General features: G+C 35.4%; 2 protein-coding genes across 3 annotated transcripts in view; both read left to right on the top strand.

The window, feature by feature from the left end:
• The window catches only part of LOC133858083 (myosin-6-like), a 56,349-nt gene extending 51,091 nt beyond the window's left edge, over positions 1–5,258 (top strand). Inside the window, exons 34-37 of the mRNA XM_062293522.1 lie at positions 3,683–3,739; positions 4,227–4,307; positions 4,409–4,488; positions 4,951–5,258. Of these exons, the coding sequence (XP_062149506.1) occupies positions 3,683–3,739; positions 4,227–4,307; positions 4,409–4,488; positions 4,951–5,074 (342 nt within the window). The 3' untranslated portion in view covers positions 5,075–5,258. The remainder of the gene's footprint in view (positions 1–3,682; positions 3,740–4,226; positions 4,308–4,408; positions 4,489–4,950) is intronic.
• Positions 5,259–15,117: 9,859 nt separating this feature from the next.
• The window catches only part of LOC133858082 (myosin-6-like), a 30,256-nt gene continuing 22,355 nt past the window's right edge, over positions 15,118–23,018 (top strand). For both annotated transcript variants that reach the window (XM_062293521.1, XM_062293519.1), the window contains exons 1-7: positions 15,118–15,455; positions 16,699–16,827; positions 17,068–17,211; positions 17,478–17,623; positions 17,709–17,865; positions 18,079–18,137; positions 18,249–18,408. In XM_062293521.1, the coding sequence (XP_062149505.1) occupies positions 15,453–15,455; positions 16,699–16,827; positions 17,068–17,211; positions 17,478–17,623; positions 17,709–17,865; positions 18,079–18,137; positions 18,249–18,408 (798 nt within the window). In that variant the 5' untranslated portion in view covers positions 15,118–15,452. The remainder of the gene's footprint in view (positions 15,456–16,698; positions 16,828–17,067; positions 17,212–17,477; positions 17,624–17,708; positions 17,866–18,078; positions 18,138–18,248; positions 18,409–23,018) is intronic.

Raw genomic sequence — 23,018 nt, 5'->3', positions numbered from 1 at the left:
TACATGGTTTAGACCCATTTTTGGGTCCTTTGTATCTTGGGTGTTGGTTGGGGGGTTCTATTGGGTTTTATTTTATTATGGGGATTACTTTGTATCTTGGGTGTTTGTTGGGGGGCTTCTATTGTATTTGGGTTTCATGTGGGTTTTGGGTGTTGTGGGTATGTAGTTTCTAATGGGTTTTCTTGGGTTTTTCATGTGGGCTAGCTGAATTGCTTCTGTGTATACTTTCTGTGTACTTAGGGACGCCTTACGCTTTTTTAATGAAATTTTCTTACTTATCAAAAAAATAAATAAATAAAGATATCTTACACAAGTATTGTGGTTCTACTTGGGATATTTTCATAATTAAGAAATTCTGTGACAACTTCAACTAGATGTTATTATTAGAAGAGTTTGTTAGGGTTTAGAGTACATGGGTATTTTGGTTATTGTAATATTTTTCAACCTATATAATAAAGTGTGTGAGGCTACGTGAGGTGTAACAAGCCTCCATCTTCTCTGTAAACGCTTCATGCAAACTACAACATGGTATCATAGCAGGTTTAGGGTTTAGGATCATTGTCTAATCCCTTTTTAATAGTATTGGTTTTCCTCCCCTTTTTCGGTTGAACTTCCACGACTTCGTGAGTCTCCCTTTGGTTCAACCATTGAGTTTGTTGCTCAAGGGGAGTACTAGAGTAGTGTTTACAAGTTGTCGTTGTTGATTGTATTGATGATCAACCCAACATTGTTGTTGGTTGTGGTTGACCGTTGTTGGTTTTATTGATCATCAATCAAACATTGTTGTTGGTTGTCAATTGTTGGTAGTATTGATAACGCAAGATGGATCAAGAACAATAGAAAATAAAGATAAATCTCACATTAATTCAGTCCCACTGAAATAACGATAAGAATATGTTGAACCAGAGCTTCACTAGCCTTGGTAGTGTCTCACCACTGAAGAGAAGAAGAGTCACACCTCAAACCAAATATATGTTTTTTCATCAATCATCATATGTCCCCATAGGAGTACAATAGTTCACTTAAATAGTCATTGACAAAAACCCTAACCCTAATTTGACTTACTTTGGGCCAAGCCCGTTATTGAATTACAAATTAACACTAACTTTTTTTAAAATTAAATTAAACATCAATAATCCTAATTAATTAATAAAACTAAAATAGAAATAATAGCCTAATTTATTAGTCTTGACTCATCCCGCATCAATTGATCATCAATCAAATGTAATTTGTTGGTTGGATTGACAATAGAAAACATGATCGTCGTTGGTGGCATTTATCACTGGAATCATTTTTATTTAATTTTTATAAGTAAGAGAATTTCATTAAAAAAAGCGTAAGGCGTCCTTAAGTACACAGGAAGTATATATAAAAGCAACCCAGCTAGCCCAATAAAAAACTCAAGAAAACCCACAAGGAACCCACAAGAAAACCCCTAACAAATGGGTAGCATCATCTTCTTCAATTCTAACAATCCATTCTCACCTCGTCAAAGCTCCTTGTGTTCTGCTCTCTTTAAAGCACCACATCAAACACAAAGGAGCCAACCTCTATATGTTCAAAGCATTACGGCTGCCCAATTGTCCCTTCCAACTTCCCAACGAATCGCTCACCTTGCGAGGCATAATCCAAACAACGCCAAACAACTGAACAATCGCACTCAACTCTGTTGCAACCTCACAATGGAGTAAATGATCTATAGACTCTCCACAAATCTTGCACAGACAACACCACTCCATTACAATAATATTCATCTTTCGTAAATTATCCAAAGTTAATATTTTTCCCTAAAGCCGCTGTCCACACAAAGAACGTCACTCCCAGGGGAGCCTTAACTTTCCAGATACTCTTCCAAGGAAAAATGTAAATTGCAGGATTAGATAATTCCTGATAGTAAGACTACACTTCAGATGAGAAAGGTTTTTTGGACCTCTTGACTTGGACCGAGGATCAGCGCTATGACTCTGATTCCCCTCTTAAGAAGGAAAAGAAGATAAAAAGGAAAAAGGGGAAAAGAGAGGTCGAGAATTTAGAATGCTCGATTAATTTCGATGCTAGGGGTGTTCCAGTAGGGTTAGAGGCAAGAAGTTAGGGGTTTGATGTAACTTTTCTACTGTCTTTTGGGTTTTTCGGGTTTCTTGGGTGTTCTTTTATTTTTTGCTTTTCTTTTGTTTTGGTGTCCTTTTTGTATACTCCCTGTATGCTTAGGGGCGCCTTTACGCTTTTTTAATGAAATTTGTTTACCTTTAAAAAAAAAAAAAAAAAGACTACACTTCAAATAATTTTCTTTTAGATGGAATCCAACAAATTGTATCCTCACTTCCATGCCTTACTCTTTGAGAATACGACAACTCAAAGAACCTAGAGACCACTTCCACCTTCCAATCGTGTATAGGTCTAGTAAATATAATATTCAATGAATATTTTCATTATGGAACTGCATATTCTCCGCCACCCACGCATCCTTACCACACACAATAGTGAACAATTCGGAAAATAGGACCTTCAACAGTTGTTCCCCACACTAACCTCCCCTCATACTATCATATTTAATGTCCACCACCTTTTTCCACAAAGCATCCATTTCTGTAGCAAACCTTGACAACTTGCCCAAAAGGGCCCGATTAAATTGAATCAAACTTTTCACCCCTAACCCCCCTGAAATTATCAGAGAACGTATCTTCGACCAATTCACCAGATGAATTTTAAACTTATCACCAATACCTCTCCAAAGAAAGTCCTGAAGTTTTCCAATCGATTAACCACTCCTATTGGAATAAGGAAAGGTGACAAATAATATGTTCATAAGTTAGAGAGAGTACTTTTAATCAAAGATAACCTACCTCCCTTTGATAAATACAGCCTCTTCCATCCCGCCAATCTATGTTCCATCTTCTCAGTAATGCCACTACAAATAGTAGAAGCCTTATAGTGAGCACCCAAAGGAAGACCCAAATACTTCATCGGCAATGAAGCCACACCACACCCAGGAATGCTAGTCAAACCCTCCACATCGCCTACAGGAATCATGATAATCGTTGTTGGTTGTTGAGATCCAACCGGCCTTGGTGTTCTGTGGCGAGATCCGACCTCCCGTTTGTAGTTTCCGTCAAGATCCGACCACCCCTTGTTGTTTAGCGGCAAGATCTGACCGGCTTTGGTGTTTTATGGTGAGATCCGATTGTTAGTTGAAGTCTTCCAACAAGTTTTTGACCAGCAAAGTTTTTGGCGAATTTTCATTCGGTGTTGGCTTTTTGTGGAATTTCAGCTTGTTTATATTTGGTTTAGCGAATTTTCTTGTTCATGTTTTTTTATAAGTCTATCTTTGTATTATGTGCTCCAAGCTGTTCCAGCTTGAGGGGTAGTATTAGAGTATGTTTTTAGTTTGTTTGTTTCTTCTAAGCTAAGCTTATATGATATATATGCTCCACCTTGAGGGAGGGTGTTAGAAGAATTTGTTAGGATTTAGAGTACATTGGTATTTTTGTCAGTTTAATATTTTTTAACCTATATAATAAAGTATGTGAGGCTACGTGAGGTGTAACGAGCCTCCACCTCCACCTTCTCTAAACTCTTCATGCAAACTACGACAGTTATCATTGTCCTTCACTTTTTTTTTCTTAAGCAATAATAGCTCTAGTGCTGTATTGCTCACTTGATTTTCACTGATTTTTATCTGTAGGTCATACATCAAAAGTACAGAATGTCCTACGATGAAATTAACAATGACCTCTGCCCTGTAAGTCTCTATTTCCCTCTCTCTTTTTGGCATGTGACTCAAGACCACTGATTTACAGCAGGAAGGCCTTGGGTAGTAAGGGGCATGACTTGTGGAATAGATACCAAATTACTGGGTTAAGGACATAACTCACATATCTTTCACGTGGCTCAAACACAATAGTTGTTGAGGTAGTTGTCTGAACTGTTCTCTATCTCCTTTCACGTGGAGAGCACACATCATGACACATGGGTGATCTTTAGACCAAATATCTAGTGCATTGTCTGAACTAGTCCAATCTTCCCTCCATTTGGCTCAGATGAGAAATTTACACGTACGAATAAACTAACCAACGGATGGTTCATTTTTCTCGTCTTATCACCAGATGGTGGAAATTATCATGTCCAGTTCCTTTAAGGAATGGATCTATGATGTTTTACTGTCAACAACAAAAGGAGAGAGAAAAGACTCCATCTCTCTGTCTGACATCATGGCTTGGTTTTTTCAGATCCTAAGTGTTCAGCAGCTGTATAGATTGAGTACTTTCTTCTGGGATGACAAATATAATACTCGAAGTGTGTCTCCAGATGTAAGTTTGTTTGTAAGAATATCCTCTGTAATGTTAGTGATTCTTAATCTTGTTAAGTGAATTTATTGCTTAGCACCACGTCTTCTTTTTTTTTTCAACAGGTCCTTTCCAGCATGAGGGTACTTATGACGGAGGACTCTAACGATGCAGAGAGCAACCTCTTGTTGGATGACGATTCCAGGTGAGAATTTCTTATCTTTTTACATGTGCTCTGTGGGATTCTAGTAACAGCTGATCCATGAACGGCTCCAGAAACTTCTATATATGAGTTGTGTCTGGAGCTTGATAATTTCGAAATATTACTAGAAATAGTTGTTCATATCATATTAAAGGAGGGAAAGTGATATTTTTCTAAGAAGAAACACTGTACACGATGTCTTTTTCCCACATAAAGCCAATCATCTTATGTTTATTTATATACTGTTGTTTTCTTTTGTTTTCTTCTTTTAGACATTCATTCATCTATGATCACTTCAATATTTTAATAAAAGGATGCCGTTACTTTGACCATTACAGTACATGCTTCCTTCAACAGCAATGTCTCTGTTTAAAAGATTTTTTTCTTTTCCACTGGAACAAATGAAGCAATATATATAGAAAGCTGACACTTTGAATAACAGCTAACCCATCCTTCTCAATACAGCATACCCTTCTCAGTTGACGACCTCTCTACTTCTCTGCATGAGAAGGATTTCTCTGATGTCAGACCGGCAGATGAACTTCTTGAGAATACAGCCTTCCAATTCTTGAGAATATCAACTTCTTGAGCGTGCATTCAGATTCCACGCCCCCACAGTAAAATTATTCTCTTGTCAATTTATTTTAGCATTTAAATTGTACAATTTGATTAGCATATATTGGAGTACAATGTGATTAAAACTTCCAAATAATTGATTTTTTGTTCAATTTGTACTTATATTGGTGAGACAATTAATGTTGTGCACATCTTAAATGGAGATTATTTCAAATAATTGATTACAATAAAAATGTAATGCATATGCTAGTGGAAGTTGCTTGTAGATAACAAGCAAAAGTTTTCATGCCAGCATGAAATTACCTCCTCTAAGAACGTACCCAAATTATCCTGTTACGAACTTGATATTCAGGTTCGTATCACTCTACATGCTCCACGATATCTTCATCAGTTCATATTTTATTAGGAATATGTTGGCAAACATCACTATTTATACTTTCCTGACCATAGCCTGTAATGGGGGATCCAACACTCACCCCTCCCCGAAATCATCAATTTAAACAAATATCAAGACAGAAACATAATAGAAAAGAGTCAAACGAATAAAGAGCTACACTTGGAGACTAGACAAGTTGTAGTTCTTTGAACAAAAAAAGAAATAATGATAGAACAAATAATTAAGGCAGTTGGAGTATAGCAGGATTTATGGAAAATGCTTGGGGTATAGCTTTTATTACAATTCCCTTACAAACTTATATGGCAGTCTATATTTGATGAAAATGAGTGTTACGTAGATTGACATGCGGCAGCTCAGGCTGATGTGGTGTTATGCGGATTGCAACAGTAGTTTGTAAATGTGGTAATTATCACATTTTAGTGGCTGAGATGGCAAATGTCATGTGGACTGTTGTATCAATTTGTAAGAGATTTGGAATAAAAATTATAGTACTCATAGCAACAATTTATGGAAATTTATCAATAGATTATAGATCTTATCATGATCGATGGCCACTCCAAATGCCAATCAATAGCATGAATGCGAAAAATCAACTAAAAAGTTGGGAAGTAGATTGAATCCAATCATGCCAATTCGTGGCCAAAATTTTATCTCTTGCCAACTTTTTACTTGATTTTACCCAATGATTGCTGTCGATTGGCATGAAAAATCAATTATTAGAGTCCAAGCATGCCAATTCTATGATGTTTCTGTATTGATATTTGTTCAAAGAGTAATGATTGAATACCATCTAAAGACACAACTTTTTACCACATTGCCTATGTGGCAAGGTGGTCCCTCACTACTTTTTGAATTTTTTTATTCTTTAAAAATAAATTAAGGTAGGGGACCACCTTGCCATGGCAAAGTGGTGAAAAGTTGTATCTTTAGATGGTGTTCAATCATTATCAAATTGATGATTTTGGTGAAGGGAACCGGCCGACTTGTATCTGCCTCTCCTACTCTCTTCCCAATCGTGTTCAAATTTGTCCCCAATCGTTCTTTTCCAGCTGCTGGTTGAACTTCTCTGCCTTTCTATGCATTCTTTTGCATGCATGTGTTAGGGTTGCTGAACTTTGGCCTTAGGATTCTGGGTAATGCTTGTTCTCATCTGTTATTGTTGCATGGACAGCCTCAAAAAGTTATTAAATTCCTCCAAACCGGATTGGACGAAATTCCTCCAATCAATTTATTAAATTGACCTCAATCTTTAGAGCATGTGAGATTTTTAATAAGATTAACCGAACGCGACGCATGGCAAATGAATAACAAAAAAAAAAGATAGATAAAATCTCATGCTAATTTTGAATAACGATATATAAATATATTCCTACCGAAGTTGAACATAGTTTTACTGGTCAACAATGGAGTTTAGTAGAGTCTCATTGTTGAAGGGAAAGAGGAATCACACATCAAAAAGAGAAATATCATCTCTTAATAAGTTTAGTAATTATAATTGATTTGTTTAGATCAATTACATCACCTTATATAGACGACCACTTCTTTGAGCACGTATTTGGGTTAGGAACTAATGAGTATACTTTTGGTAGGACACTAATTAACGATCAGACTTGTAATAAGACACTGTCAAATAGATTTGGATAAATGTTATATGTACTTAAACTTTTATAAATTGAGCCTTACTAATTGATGTGGACCTTATTCATTGGAGATGATCAAAATAATTAATAAAAATAAATTCTACGAGTACCAATGAATAAACTCCACGTCATCTTAGTAAGGCCCCCTTTATAAAAATTTAAGTACATGTAGCATTTTTCATAGATTTCTGGCAGATTGATACATTATCCATAGTTGGTGATGAAAGTTGACTCCGTCAATTTATGCATCGGCATGTGATTATCATGTGTATTTTTAAAAAATGCATTTGAGAATCATATATTATAAAAGATGTGTTTTGTGTCATTCTTGCACACGTATTTTGCCCATATTTTTTTTATAAAAAAAAAAAAAAAAAAAGAAGCCATAATTGAATTTGTGGGACCCCATATATGTTAACCACTTAAAATGTGAATTCCCATGTAATAGTCTACATGGCACTTACCATAACAATCCACGTGATACTCATTTTTATAAAATATAAATTATCACATTAATTTATAAGAATGTTATAATAAAAAAATATAGTTGCTCAAACATTTTCCATGTCAAGTAATTGGAAAGATGTTAGCAAGAGTTCTAATGCAAAATGAGAGATAACATGTTATCTAGAGGCCTAGTTTGTCATACACCTCTAGATGAAAACTATGTAAGAATCTAAGATTAGATTATATGAACTGGGTTTAAATATGACAACTTAATTTACACTTTTTGGTTCATAATTTTCTCTCTTTGTCAACATGTTCCCACTTTGCTAACATGTTCTAATTAATTAAGTAATGTTTTAAGAGTAATGTTGTACACTACATTTTTATCATACTTTATTGATGTAACGCTGCAAATCAATCATTGGATCGATTTTTTAGTTTTTTAATAAAGATCAATTGACAATGTCACATCAACAACAAAGCATGCGGCAGTACCAAACGAGGCCTTAGTATTTTTTTTTTATGCTATAAGTTACACTTTTATTTCACAACTATTTTACCTTATTTATGCGACGGTGTCCATCGATCTTTAATTTTAATTTTAATTTTTATCAAAAAAACAGATCTAAAGAATGCCTAAAATAAAAGTATTGCTTGTAAAATTACTCTTTCTAATTTACAATTCAAGCCCCAAATGACGAACACAGAAAAGGATCACAATTGTACCCAATCTTTAGTTGACTCCGTCATTTAAGGCGGTGACTGAAAGCCACCTTTTCACGTAATCCTTTTTCATTAAGCAAACCATCATCCCCATCCGACGGCTAAAATTGCACCGATCATGGCTCCACTGTGATCCAGACCGTTAATTTTAATTTTCTTCTTGAGACGCGATAGAACGTGCCCATGACTTGGCCCAAAGTATCGAGCTCGTGTACTTCACGCGCTCTATGATTGGCTATTGGCAATGGGTCCATCTTCTTTACGTGCCACCAGTGCATGACAGGGCCAAAGAAAATAATTTTTTTTATTTTTTTATTTTTATTTTTTATTTTTTTTTATAGATGGGCCAAAGAAAATAATTAAATGCTTATATTTAATACTTGCTTAATTCACATCCAAAAAAAAAAAAAAAAAACTTGCTTAGGACGTGTCTTACTGCTATTGGGTGGTCTTACAAATTGCATGTAACGGAGCTATCATTAAAGAGTTCTTTAAAATATATATATATATCTTTTTATTTCTCGGTCCTCGTTCAAGGTCTGTCCAATTTCTCCATTCACACATATATGGAAAATGAAATAAATCGAAATAAAATAGAACCAAAATAAGATATTTTCTTTTCCAGATTGCCCATATTATCATTCAAGAATTACACGGATGCCACTTTTGAAGCATTTTTCTAGAGACCAATTGGAGTAGGAATCTAATAAAATAATCATACTTTCTTTCTTTCTTTCTTTCTTTCTTTCTTTTTTTTTTTTTTTTACAAAAATAAAAATGAAGTACAGAATCATAGGTTTTAGATCCAATAAATGAAAACAATAGGTTGGATAATATTTAGGTAAATTGCTTTTTTAATTTTTTTATTAAAAAAGTTGTCTTCTATTATGTATTCATTTGGTTTAGTGGTTTAAAAAAAATAATGATTTCAAAACGTAATTATAGTAAAAACGTGATTTTTAAAAATGTAATTAAAAATTTGATAAAATCGCAGTTCAATCTTTAAAATCGTTTATTTTTAAAAATTCACTCTCTTATTCATTCTCACATTTTCCAACTGTCAATTTTTTTAAACACACTCACGAGCAAAATACTTGTCAACAATTTTGTCAAAAACACGTGTTTAGCTTGGCAAATCACAAGGCCAAACACACTCTATATCAGTTAATTCCCTAAAGAGATTGTGCCTATAGGTGCATTAGAATTTCTCATGATTGTGGCCACATTTCTTGTTTGTTTATCATGCAAGGATTTCGTTCTTTTGTTCTGCACAAACTTGAGATGGTTATCAATTTAGGGTGTGTTTGTAATTGCGATTTCATAGAAAAAATAAAGTGTGATTTTAAACTAAATCGCAAAATAATGAACCCTTTGGAAACTGCGTTTTTAAAAAATTGCGATTTAAAAACGCATAAAAGTGCTTATTCAAATCACAGGCAATGTGGTGCTTTTTTGAAAACGCAGTATTTTAAAAGGTTAACTTGCGATTTTAAAGGCCAAACTGCGATTTTGCCAAACGTTTAACTGTGTTTTTAAAAATCACTTTTTTCAAATCGCACATTTTTAAAATCGTTATTTTTAAAATCGCACTTTTTGAAATCGCAAACCCAAACGGATCCTTAACCAAGTTCTCGACCTTTGTCGGTCTTGATTTTATTGGGATCACAGACTAATTGATTATTGGTGTTAGAGTACCACGTTAGTTTGTTAAGTTATTTAAGTTGCTCTTATTTAATAAGAAGGGAAAAATACATTTTAACGCTGCAAAATCATACCCACATTTTCGATAGTTAACCATTTTTGTATTCTTTAACGAAAAATGACCCACGTGTGTCTCATGTAAAGCTTTAATGGATAAAAAGTTCAACATGCCCACATTTCTCCTAAAAAAAAAACTAGAGGTGAACGAGTACCCTATTTGACCAAAATGGATGTGGCCAAAACTACCCCAATCTAACCGGAATGAGAGGTGGCGAATCACCCCATGGACCATGCCGTCATTGGGTGGCTGAAACCATCCAAAGGATTTGATTTTATAGATTTATAATTATTTACCTTTTATCTTTTATTTTTATGTAATGACATTATCACCCAATTATGTACTTCCTCTTTGTGTTCCTATTAAAATAGGAAATGAAATGAAAAAAAAAATAAAAAATACTGCCATTTCATCTTTATTTATATTAGCTGAGCCTAAAACTCCGTCCAATTAATTACCTAATTTATGCTAAACAAATATAATGATAGTGCGAAAACTTCTCTTCAAAAATAATAAAAAAAAAAGTACGAAAACTTTTCTATGTAATGTTCGAGGTGCGTTGTACAGTTCTATGTACGTAATTTATTATTTTGAAAAATGTCACAGATTGTGACACATCATTAATTTGGAAAGCAAATTTGAAAGATAAATTTTGAAAAGTTTAGCAATTTTCTTATGGTTTATATGCCGAACATCTCTAGCAAATTTAGAAGACATAACGATTCAAAAGAAGCGCTAGTTACATTTACGTTGTCACTCTAAAAAAATTAGTCAAGTTGTAAATAGAGTTCCTTACAATCACTTATAAAGCCCAGTCGACTGGCCGGAGTGTTACAATCCTTCTCTTTTAAATTCCAGATGTGAGTCAGAGCTGCATCATGTACTGTCATGTTTCAGCATCACATGACGTTATCATGTTACTCTGATACCGTTTGTAACGACTCAGGAAAAGCGTTAGTATTATATATACTATTACTCTAAAATTGCTAGTCAAATTATAATTAAAACTCATTAGAATCGCTTATAAAGTATAATTTTACCTAATACAAAACCAATATTAAACTTAACACCCATAGACTCTTTTATCTATACGTAAACTATTAGTCTACTCGATGTAGAACCCAAGTATTAGACTTGGGACATGATTTTGAAATGATTTTAGGCCCACGAATGAGTAAAAGAGTTATTTTTTATTTGTTTTTGCTGACAAAAAAGAAAAATAAGAAAAAAAAAAAAGGGCATTGCTTATTGGATGCGCTGACCTGACCAAGTCATTTGGGAAACGAATATATATAACTTCATAAGTTAACGATTGTAATTTGGGCATGATGACTAAATTTATAAATACTATCAAAACCTCAAATTATTGTCCAATATTTTTTTTTTAAAAAAAAAATCAGGACATGCAATGTAATTATGTAACGTTTACTAGCTTGTTAGATTCTTCTTTTAAAAGTCAATTTGTTTTTTTTTTTTTTTTTTTATAAAAGGAACTTTTGTATATGTCTATATAATACTACTAGGGGTACTATAACTTTTACTACAGATATTTTATAAATTAATGTGACAATTTATGCAGCACTTGGTACCTTAACTACTAAAACGCTATATATCTAGAAAATAGTTCAGAGTGAACAAAAATTAGAAGCCAACTATAACTCTTTCAAACATCATATATATATATATATATATAAAGCTTAGTGAAAATGTCAGCAGAGAAACACCCGGTCGTTAACCCCCAAGCTACCAATTGAAGCATAGTGGTTGGCGGTACGGGCCGGGTTCGAGTCATCAGGGTTTTTTGGTTTCTCCAAAGGAGATTTGAAAGGCTTATTGGAGAAAAACTTGTGTGAATTTTGAGATGAAGTTTGAGGTTGGTTGAAAAAAGAAAAAAAAAATAACATTTTAATAATATAAGAATAAATTAAGAAAATTTATTATGGCATATATTTAATAGAAAAGTAAAAGGTAAAAAAGAAAAAAAAAAGAAAAAAAAAAGGCCTGTTGTGAATGCTCTGAATAGTTGTAGTGGTATTGGCGAGAGAGTTGTCATGCAAAATGAGGTAAGTGCATGCACGTTACAATGACAGGGCCTAGTTTACAACTCAAGCCCCAAACGACCAACAAAGAAAATGATCACAATCTTTAGCTGTTGACTCCGTCATTTAAGGCGGTGACTGAAGCTACCTTTTCACGTCACCCATTTTCATTGAGCGGCAAAAATTGAACCGCTCAGCCGTCCAGCCCGATCCAGACCGTTGATTTGATTTTTTCTTCTTGAGAAAAATAATTATAATAATACTTCTTTCACGGACGGCACGTCCGCAAGAACGTGCTCATGACTTGGCCCAAAGTGTCAGGGTCGTGTACTTCACGCGCTCCATGATTGGCTACTGGCAGTGGGTCAACCTTCTTTACGTCCCACCGGTGCATGACAGGACCAAAAAGAATAATGAAGAGAGAAATACTTGCTTCGTACGTGTCTTACTGCTATTGGGTGGTCTTACAAATTGTATGTAACGAGCTGTTATTAAAGAGTTCTTTTTTTATTTCTCGCTCCGCGTTCAAGATCTGCCCAATTTCTCCATTCACACATATATGGAAAATGAAATAAATCGAAATAAAATAAAACCAAAAAATAAAAGTAATTTTCTTTTCCACATTGCCCATATTATCATAAAAGAATTACACGGATACCACTCAATTGGAGCATTTTTCTAGCGACCAATTGGAGTTAGGAATCTAGCAAAAGAATCATAATATAATTTTATTTATTTATTTAAAGTACATTAAATAAATTAAAACAATAGACTGGATAATAATTAGGTAAAGTTTTCTTACATTACGTGTTAATTTGGTTTAGCAGTTTCAAAACATATAATTTAAAAAAAAAATCATAATTTCAAAATAATGTCAGTAAAAGTGTGATTTTTAAAAAATTAATTAAGGTAAAATTGCAATTTAATTTTTCAAAATTATGTATTTTAAAAAACGCACCCTTTTATTTGTTGTACAAAAATACCCTTTTAACTTGCCGTTTTTAACGTTCATTGTTCAAGTCCTATATAGTATATTCCAAATAGAGATTTGATTCTTGTACAACACCAATACAATAACTGTACAACAACCCTTCACATGAGGGTGGACCCCAGTATGTGGGACTCACCCTCATGTGAGGGATTGTTGTACAGTTATTGTATTGGTGTTGTAAATCTAACATTTTCTTTCCAAATATTTGGAATTGACAAATTCAAGAGCAAATGATTACTACCTTAACACCCTGCCAACAACTTTGCGTTTAAACTGAAAGTTCTTTTTTATGGGTAATTTTTTTAATTTTTTTTAATTTTTTTTGTGCATATGCATATTCATATATTGTCATTATCATTGACGTGACTTAAAGAGTCCTTTTGGTTAGCTATAAGTCATGAGAGTATAAAGGAGGCAGAGAATTTACTTGTTGAAGTTTAGACCTCTTACCAAAGCCTATCCAGCTCAAAAGTGAACACTTATAGAAGGTGGAGTCCTTTTTTTCTTTTTCTTTTTTCTTAATAAAGAAGAAAAGAAAACTTATATGTTCAAAAGGGTAGACAGGGCAATCAAAGGTTTTTTTTTTTTTTTTTTTTTTTTAAAAAAAAAACTACAGTAATACCTATTTACTGAGAGCTTGACACGAGAGACTTAAACGACGTGCAAAAACAAAAGATCGCATGCACTCCCTCGAGCTTGAGATGAGCCATAGCTTGATCTAACTACACTGGAACATTAGTGAAATTTAAGCGAGTGTTTCACCAGTAAATTATTGAGCGCTTCTTAATTCAAAAGTTAAACTTAGGGCCTAGTGTCTACCATATCACGAGTAATGCTAAAAGGAAGACACATGTTATATTTCAATCATTCCAAAATTAATGTGACTTTTTAAATCACAATTAGATGTATGATAAATTACTATTAGATTTTGATCCAACGATGACTCAAGCATAACGTAAGTCATTCTTTTAACATTACTTTCAAACAAAATTAATATAAGCATAAGGACCACTGAACCACTAGCCTTGTTGGTGGAAGCATGGAGTCAATTTCTACATGCATTGGTTGTGCTAAAAAATGTTGTGAAAATATATGTAGAAATTACACGTTTTAAGGACATATATCAATTTAAGAAATTAAGATTTTTTTTATTTTTTCAACCCCAATTTAGATGGAAACTTTTTTCTTACAAAGAATGGTTTTGAAATTCAATTTTACTTTTTTAGTCTTTATTTGAAGGTTATAGGGTCAACACGTACAAGCCCTCCCTCTCAGCCATGATTGTGCCCACGGCCCCAGCACGGCTTCAAAGCATTGGAAGTCTCAATTTAATATGTTCACCTAATAAAAACTTGGTATAAATATCATGAACACCAAGTAATAAGTATTATTTATGACATAGGAATTAAATTTATGGATATATATATATATATATATATATATATATATATATTTATTTTTCCTAAACATTTGAGTAATTTCTATCGATAACATTCTATTAATCCTATTAAAAATTTATATTAAAATTATATGTTGTAGAATAAGGGTCGGTTCGTATTTGCAGTTTCAAAACGTACGATTTGAAAACGTAACTTTTAAAAATACAGTTAAATATTTGTTGAAATTGCTATTTAACTTTTAAAATTATAGTTTAGCCACTAAAATCATGCATTTTAAAAAACTCACATCTTGTCTGCGATTTGAAAATAAAAATTTTTATATATTTTTAAACCGTAATTTTTAAAAAATACTCTTAAAATAATATATATATATATATATATATTTTTTACTAAACTGAATTAAAGAAAGTTCGTCCTATAAAAAAGGAAGAAAAAAATAAAGTCAAAAGCTTTACCAACCGTATCTCACCGCCTTCGCGTTTTGAGTTTGTAAAGAAAGATTCAGACAACCTTTGTGACTCACAGTTGACCATGTCTGAGTTGTCATAAAGTTCCGTAATTAAATGAAAACATCAAGGGCAGTCCCGGGATCACATCAATTAACAAAGCGTTTCTATTGTCTTAATTAATTGTTGCCTTAATTAATAAGACAGAGGGCCAAAGAAGGTGGGAGGGAAGAAAGAAACAAAAGAAAGCCGGAACAGAAAAAAGGAGTTCTGCTGCCAAAGCAGAGAGGAGAGGGGCTTAAATCTTCCGAAGAAGAGATTTGTGCTTGTTGGAGGGTTTAAGCTTTCTCATTTTTTTATTTATCAAAGATCATTTTTTTAAAAAAATTCTTTTTGATTGTTTAGAAGCACACATCAATACAAGTTGTACTGAAAGAAAGGGAAAGAAGTTGAAGAATTCTTGCCGCTGAATTGAATGGTCGTTGCTGAAGGCATTGGAAGTGGATCCACAAGCAACCCAAGTTTCTGATCTGATCAATCTCTGTGAAAATGGTATTTGTGTTTTTTTATGCTTTTGCAAATTTTGGTTAAGTTTTTACATTTCTTGCCCATTTGAAGTTCTGGGTTCTCATAATCATATTGGAATTTTCCGTTATTCAATACAAAGTTGTTGGTAATTTAATAGGTTATTGCTGGTTTAGTATCTTGATGACTGATTTGTGCTTAAGTTGAAGCAGAAGTGGATATATGAATATTTTTCTGTCAATCCTTTTTTTTTTTTTTTTTATTTGTTTCGATCACATTCAGATTTGCTTTCTTCTCTTGTTTTTTTGAGGTGCATACATGGATTTCTTTTTTAATGTTCAGTTAAATGCCCATTTTGATTTACTAAGGAGCAGCTCACTAGTCCAACTCAATTGGTTACTGTGTCGGTAGAGATCTTTTAAGGAAGAGAGCAAATTGAAAACAAGGATTTGGGTTAAGAAGGTTACATTGATAAGAGTGTCTCTGTGGCTTTGTGCTGATGGGTCCTCAAAGGCGGGCTTGTAATGGGTGCCAATCTGTTCATGACCATAACTAAACCAGTCGGTGAATATTAACTAGGTTCAATAGGTTGTGTTTTGGTTGCGTGGAATTTGAACACTCCCTCCCACTCTTGATATAATACCCTATTTTGATCAATGTTACATGGAACCGGGGACTTGGAAGTTGGAACTGGATTTAGAGGCTTCCATTTCATTTTTAATGATATGTTCCAATAAAAGCTTTTGTTAAAAAGTAGTATCAAAAAACTTGGAATTGAATTTAAATTCATAGTCTGAATTTCACTATAAAAAAAAGAAAATCACAGTCAAATCAAAATAGTAAAAATTTGATAGAATTAGAACTCACAGTTCTGGCCTTGTACATTTCTTTAATATGGAGTAAAACTGTCTGGTCTATAGTGGAATTTGTACCAAGCTAGAAGCATACATCAATAACCCAAAATAAATTTAAGCAAATCAAAGGCATTGCTGATGATGGAGTTGGTATCTTTTCTCCTCTTTCTATATACATTTCGCACTTGTTTGCTCTTCTTTTTTTTTTCTTCCTGAGAGTACATGTATGGACTCTTTTGTTTATTACTCTATTGTATCATTGAGAATAGAGAGAAATACTTGAGCCTCACATCTTGGCCATTGAGGTTGCAGATGATTGTCTGTGCCTGTTTGCATGCATGATGCTCCATTAATCTTGTCCAAGGAAAAATGTAGTTATGCAATTCACTTGATATTTGACACTCTTTGCTTTTCAGGCTGCTGCTATCAGTCACGCGGTTGGATCTCTTGTTTGGATGGAGGATCCTGATGAAGCCTGGATAGATGGTGAAGTTGTGAAGGTTGATGGTGAAGAAATTAAAGTCCTCTGCACTTCGGGGAAGACGGTGAGTGCTTTGAATGATATTACTCATTGGCATTTCTTCTGCACATATTTTCTATATTAATTTTGTCATGTGCTGAATGATAATTCTTCATCTTTTGCTCTTGTACTATGTATGTGTCTTTATCTTATTTTAAAATTTAACAAGTTCTATGGTTGAAGTTTTCTTTATGGTATTTGTTTTTTGGTTGTGTGTGCTGATTTTGCTTATTTTTCCCACCATTATTTATGCGGAAAACTGCAGGTTGTTGTAAAAGCTTCCAAAGTCTATCCCAAAGACCCTGAAGCCCCACCATGTGGAGTGGATGATATGACAAAGTTGGCTTATTTGCATGAACCAGGAGTCCTTGACAATCTAAGATCAAGATATGATATCAATGAGATATATGTGAGTATTTGAAACAGGCTTTCATTAAAAGAGTACCTGAGAAAGCTAGCCCATCATAGAGTTTCCTTTCCTTTTCTTTCTCCTTTTTTTTTTTTTTAGTTAGGGCTGTCAGAAGGGGGAAGGGGTAGGAGATGGGTGGTTGGTAAATAATCTGCATCCATACTTGATGCGTTTGTTACATTTTGATGGGTGTTGAGGGGACATCTTTTTTTAATCTTTACATCTTCAGCATTTTCTGAAGTTCATATACTTACTGGTGACTTCAGACTTACACGGGGAATATATTGATCGCTGTGAATCCTTTTAGAAGACTACCGCATCTTTATGATAGCCATATGATGGCACAATATAAAGGGGCAGCCTTCGGTGAGCTGAGTCCACATCCTTTTGCAGTTGCAGATGCTGCATACCGGTACTTTTTCACTTTCTCATTGTGAATTCTTCATGTCATCTCTTTTCTTGACTGGTACTGTAACTTGCCATTTGTGTGGATGCAGACTTATGATTAATGAGGGACTAAGTCAGGCAATATTGGTTAGTGGTGAAAGTGGGGCCGGCAAAACAGAAAGCACAAAATTACTCATGGCTTATCTTGCTTACATGGGAGGGAGAGCTGCTGCTGAGGGGAGGACTGTTGAGCAGCAAGTCCTGGAGGTAAAAAGTTCTAGAATCTCAGTTGTTTGCCAAACTGGTGCATGCAGTAGTAAGATCTGATGTTGATTTTTTTTAACAAAATTGTTTTTACTTATACAAAAAAAAAATTGATGTTGAATTTTAAAATACTTGACCAGTAATTTTCTTTTTTAGGTTCTGTAACGGGTCACCTGTACTATACATGCTTTTGTTGTGTTTTTCTCTAATTTTCAGTCCAATCCTGTTCTGGAAGCCTTCGGCAATGCCAAGACTGTTCGAAACAATAACTCGAGGTGGGATGATATTTTATTTTAAAAATATTCTTATTTCTATATTGCAAGTTTTGTGTAATACGATCTATTTGCAAGGGTTCCATCCTTATGTGCATGTTATCAATATTGCAGTCGATTTGGTAAGTTTGTGGAGATCCAATTTGACAAGAAGGGAAGAATTTCGGGAGCTGCCATCAGAACTTATTTGCTTGAAAGGTCACGTGTATGCCAGGTGTCCAATCCTGAGAGAAATTATCACTGTTTCTACATGCTTTGTGCTGCACCACCAGAGGTAATGGTTCTTTAATTGCTCATGGAAATAATCAGGAAGGATATGTGCATATTTTTTGTTTCTTTTGTAGTTCTATGTCATACATGGAAAATATTTGTCTTACAATCTCTGTGAACTGGCCAAAGAAGGATTTGTGGAGTGGACCATGATACTCGCTCTCTCTCTTTGATGTTTCAGCTCTCGACATTTACAAACTGTACTTTTGTTTAAAGCAGATCCAAAAAGGAAATATTATTGTTTTCAGTAAACTTTCAATCTTCTCTTTGCAAGGGATTTAGATCCATGTGTTTGTAAAAGCAAAACATGTTACAAGAAGGATAAAGGTCATAACTCGCTTCCCTAAGGAGGAGTTTGTTGGGACAGGGTTTTCCAAGGATCTCTTTCTGCCATTCTTCTTATTATTCTTGTCGTTCCCAACTTCAACTGAACCCATATCTCTTTTACCTAAAGGATTCTGATCTGGAGAAGCTTTGTCGGGGTCATCATCAGTTGAAGCACTACTTTAGGTAGTGCTTGTTAAAGGTAGCCAAGTCTTCTGTTGCATCTTCTATATTAGGAAGGTTATTTCTGTCACCAGGATCAGCATTTGTTTGCTCAGAATTTCCACCTGCAGCTGCTGTTGATGAACTGCTCCCAGAACCTGAAGCTGTCACAACCATGGCCTTTCTGTATTCAAAATATTCATATCATCCCTACTAACCCCACTCACTGCCCTTACTTTCTTCGAAGCAATCTGCTCGGCCTTTCTTTTGCTGCTATCTGTTGGAACACCTTCTTATTCAGTTACATGGACAAAAACTTTGCAATGCGAACTTGCTGGTCTCCTATGGTTCTCTACCTTCACATTCACCCAATCCCCATTTTTGCATTGGAGATCAAAGTCCCTCATCTAACTTCCCCCAACCCCTCCTAATATTTTTCCATAACTCCACCCCATACGACCTAAAAGGTTCATTGGAACACCACCCACCTCACGAATTGATAATTTAGAGTCCACCACAACTCTCCACCAAGCCTCTCTCTCATGCATATAGCGCCAAAGTCATTTTCCTAGGGGAGCAAGATTGAACATCAACAACTTCTGATGCAACAAACCACCCTTAGAGATCGGAGAACAAAACTTGGACGAGCTTACCAAGTGAAATTTGATCTCTTCGTGTAGCCCACCCCATAAAAAATCTCTTTGAAGCTTCTCCATATGGTTTGCAACACGCGTAGGAAGAGGGGAGGGAGAGGGACATGAAATATGTAGGCAACTTGGAAAGTGTACTCTTAATAAAAGTAACCCTACCACCCTTAGACAAATACATTATTTTTCAACTAGCCAATCTATGCTCTATCTTTTCAATAACACCGTCCCAAATAGTCTTAGCCTTATAAGAGGCCCCCAATAGAAGACCAAGATATTGGGAAAAACCGGTGGGAATGTTGTCTAGTGGTAAATAGGTTTGGAAAAGAAAGAATTTAGTTCCATCACCGTTCTCTTATGGTCTTCAAAGCTTCTATCATTTATTTCCCTCCAAAGACAGCACAAAAGGCAGGACGTAACCATCTTCCACATTGCTGCACTCTGAGGATTGCCGCTGTCCAAGAAAAAAAGCGCTCTCATGGAGACCTTATTCGGCCAAATACACATGAATGTACTTGTTAGGTCTTAGAAATTGGCCTCTAGTTCTTTTAGTGCTCATTAGGTTTTGTTTGGCTTAGTATTTTTCTGGGACCTCTAAACCACATTCCAAACTGACCCATTAACTTTCAGAATATCAAGAAACCAAGAAAAACGGAACCAACCCTATTGGTTTAGTTTGGTTTTTTGAACTCCCCTAGTTGTATGGTCAAGGACATGAGATAAAATTCATATTGGGAACCATCTGACTTTAAGGACAAGTGCTAGATCAAGTCTGAGTTGGTGGGTTATCTATTTATTCATTGTGTGTTTTGCAATTTTCTTGTGTCCATCTAGATCTGTACTGTGTTAGTGGTACTAATGTATGTTTGTGGCCCTGGTGGCCCCTGATGTCAAATGGATCAGAATTTGAGAAGGTGCATTTTGGAGATATTTGTTTTTTGTTTAGTTATTTTTTTTTTTTAGGGAAAGAAAGACTAGGGTAACTTTTGATGGAATTTAGCGCGTAGGATTTATGAATCTCCTGTAGTCTGCGCACTCATTGTTTTAGTTATTTTATAAGGTATGTTTTTTTAACCATAAGAGGTCATGTATTTTCCTAGATTCTTGGACTTAGTACACTACTACTTGAATTTTTTCTGGTTTATGGTATAATTCGTAATTTCATGATTTTTCCCCCCCTTTTATTTTTTTTGATAAGTAATAAGTTGGTCTTATTAAAAGCGTAAGGCGCCTCTCAATATACCGGCAATATACAAGAGAACGCACCTAGCTAGAAAGTGAAAAACGAACAAGAAATTCATCAAAGGTAAACGACAATGGTGACATAAAAGCCACCGTCCAAAGATACAACGTATGAAAAAAAGAAGCTAAAATATCCTCCGAGGATCTCTTCAAATCTTCAAAACACCTATCATTTCTTTCCTTCCAAACACACCAGAGAATGTATGTCGGCACCATCTTCCAAATAATAGCACTCCTCGGCCTACCAGCCGTCCACCAACACGCAAACAAGTCAAGGACTCTCAGAGGTATAACCCAAGACAGACCAAAACGAGAAAAAATAGCACTCCACATAGCGTATGCAACATCGCTGTGAAGGAGAAGATGATCCACTGATTCCCCGCTTCTCTTGCACATGCAACATCTATCCACCACAATGACATGCCTCTTCCTGAGGTTATCCCCCGTTAGGATCTTGCCTAGAGCCGCAGACCACGCGAAAAAAGCCGCCCGCGGAGGAGCCTGAGTCCGCCATACACTCTTCCAAGGAAAGTGACTTCTCACATCGCAAGCCAGAGAGCTAAAGAAAGACCTAACCTTGAACAAACCTTTTTTGGAAGGGATCCACCACAATTTGTCTTCACTACCTCTATTAAAACTGACCGAGTGCAATACCTGAAAAAAAGCAGCAAAGGTATCCACTTCCCAATCATGCGCTTCTGTAAAAAAGCACACGCTCTACTGATTGAAGCCACCCACAAGCTCCACATTATCCGCAACTGAAGCATCCTTCGCACAAGCAATTCCAAATAAAACAGGAAAAGCTTCCTTAAGAGTTGAGTTCCTACACCACAAATCATGCCAAAATTTTGTTCTAGCCCCACCTCCCACCTCAAATCTAGAGAATCCTACAAAATTCTTCAACCCTTTTCTGATGTTCTTCCACAACCCCACCCCAAAAGTACCTGTAGGCTCTAGGGAGCACCAACCTCCCCATAAACTTCCAAACTTGGAATCCACCGCTATTCTCCACCAAGCTTCCCTCTCAATCCCATAACGCCACAGCCATTTGCCTAATAGAGCCTTGTTTTTTTGATAAGTAACAAGCCTAATAGAGCCCTGTTAAACGCCACCAGATTTCTAATACCCAACCCGCCTTCTGAAACTGGAGTGCACACTTTAGACCATTTCACCAAATGATACTTGAACTCATCACCAATTCCTCCCCAAAGAAAGTCTCGTTGTAGCTTCTCAATACGAGCACCTACACTTGCCGGGATAGGAAAAAGAGACAAAAAATACATGGGCAAGTTGGAAAGAGTACTCTTGATGAGGGTAACTCTACCTCCCTTGGAAAGGTATAACCTTTTCCAACTGGCCAACCGACGTTCAACCTTCTCAATAACACCATCCCAGATATGAATAGATTTGTAGGAAGCCCCCAACGGAAGGCTTAGATACTTCACCGGTAGATTGGCAACCCCACACCCTAAAATATCGGCAAGACCTTCCACTTGAACTACGTCTCCCATAGGAATTAAAGCTGACTTGGCCAAATTAACCTTCAAGCCCGAGGCAGCTTCAAACAAAAGAAAGAGGCTTCTAAGATAACGCAACTGAGCATGGCGAGCATTGCAGAAAATCAAAGTATCATCTGCAAATAACAAGTGTGAGAAGGAAACATTACCCACACTAAATCCTTCGAGTAAGCCCCCTCCTACCGCAGCTGAAATCATTCGGCTCAATGCCTCCATCACAAAAACAAACAAAAAGGGTGAGAGAGGATCCCCTTGTCTCAACCCACGAGAACTGCTGAAGAATCCATTAGGAGAGCCATTAACCATCACTGAGAATCTCACAGAGGATATACAATGTTTTATCCAAGAGCACCATTTTAACCCCAAATCCACATCTCCTCAATACAAACAAGAGAAAATCCCAATTAACATGATCATATGCTTTTTTCAGATCCATTTTGCACATTACTCTAGGCTCCCCAGATCTTAATCTACTATCCAGACATTCATTAGCAATAAGTATTGGGTCCAAAATTTGTCTCCCCTTGACAAAGGCGCTTTAAGATTTAGAAATAACCTTTTCCAAAACTGTCTTAAGTCTATTTGCTAGAACTTTGGCAATGATTTTGTAAACTCCAGCCACAAGACTAATAGGTCGAAAGTCTTTTAAATCGTTAGCACCTGGAATCTTCGGGATAAGAGAAATGAATGAAGTATTGAGGCTCTTTTCGAAAGAACCCCTG

Source organism: Alnus glutinosa, chromosome 14 (assembly GCF_958979055.1).
Source record: "Alnus glutinosa chromosome 14, dhAlnGlut1.1, whole genome shotgun sequence".
NCBI lineage: Eukaryota > Viridiplantae > Streptophyta > Magnoliopsida > Fagales > Betulaceae > Alnus > Alnus glutinosa.
This window is presented reverse-complemented; position numbering and strand designations above follow the sequence as displayed.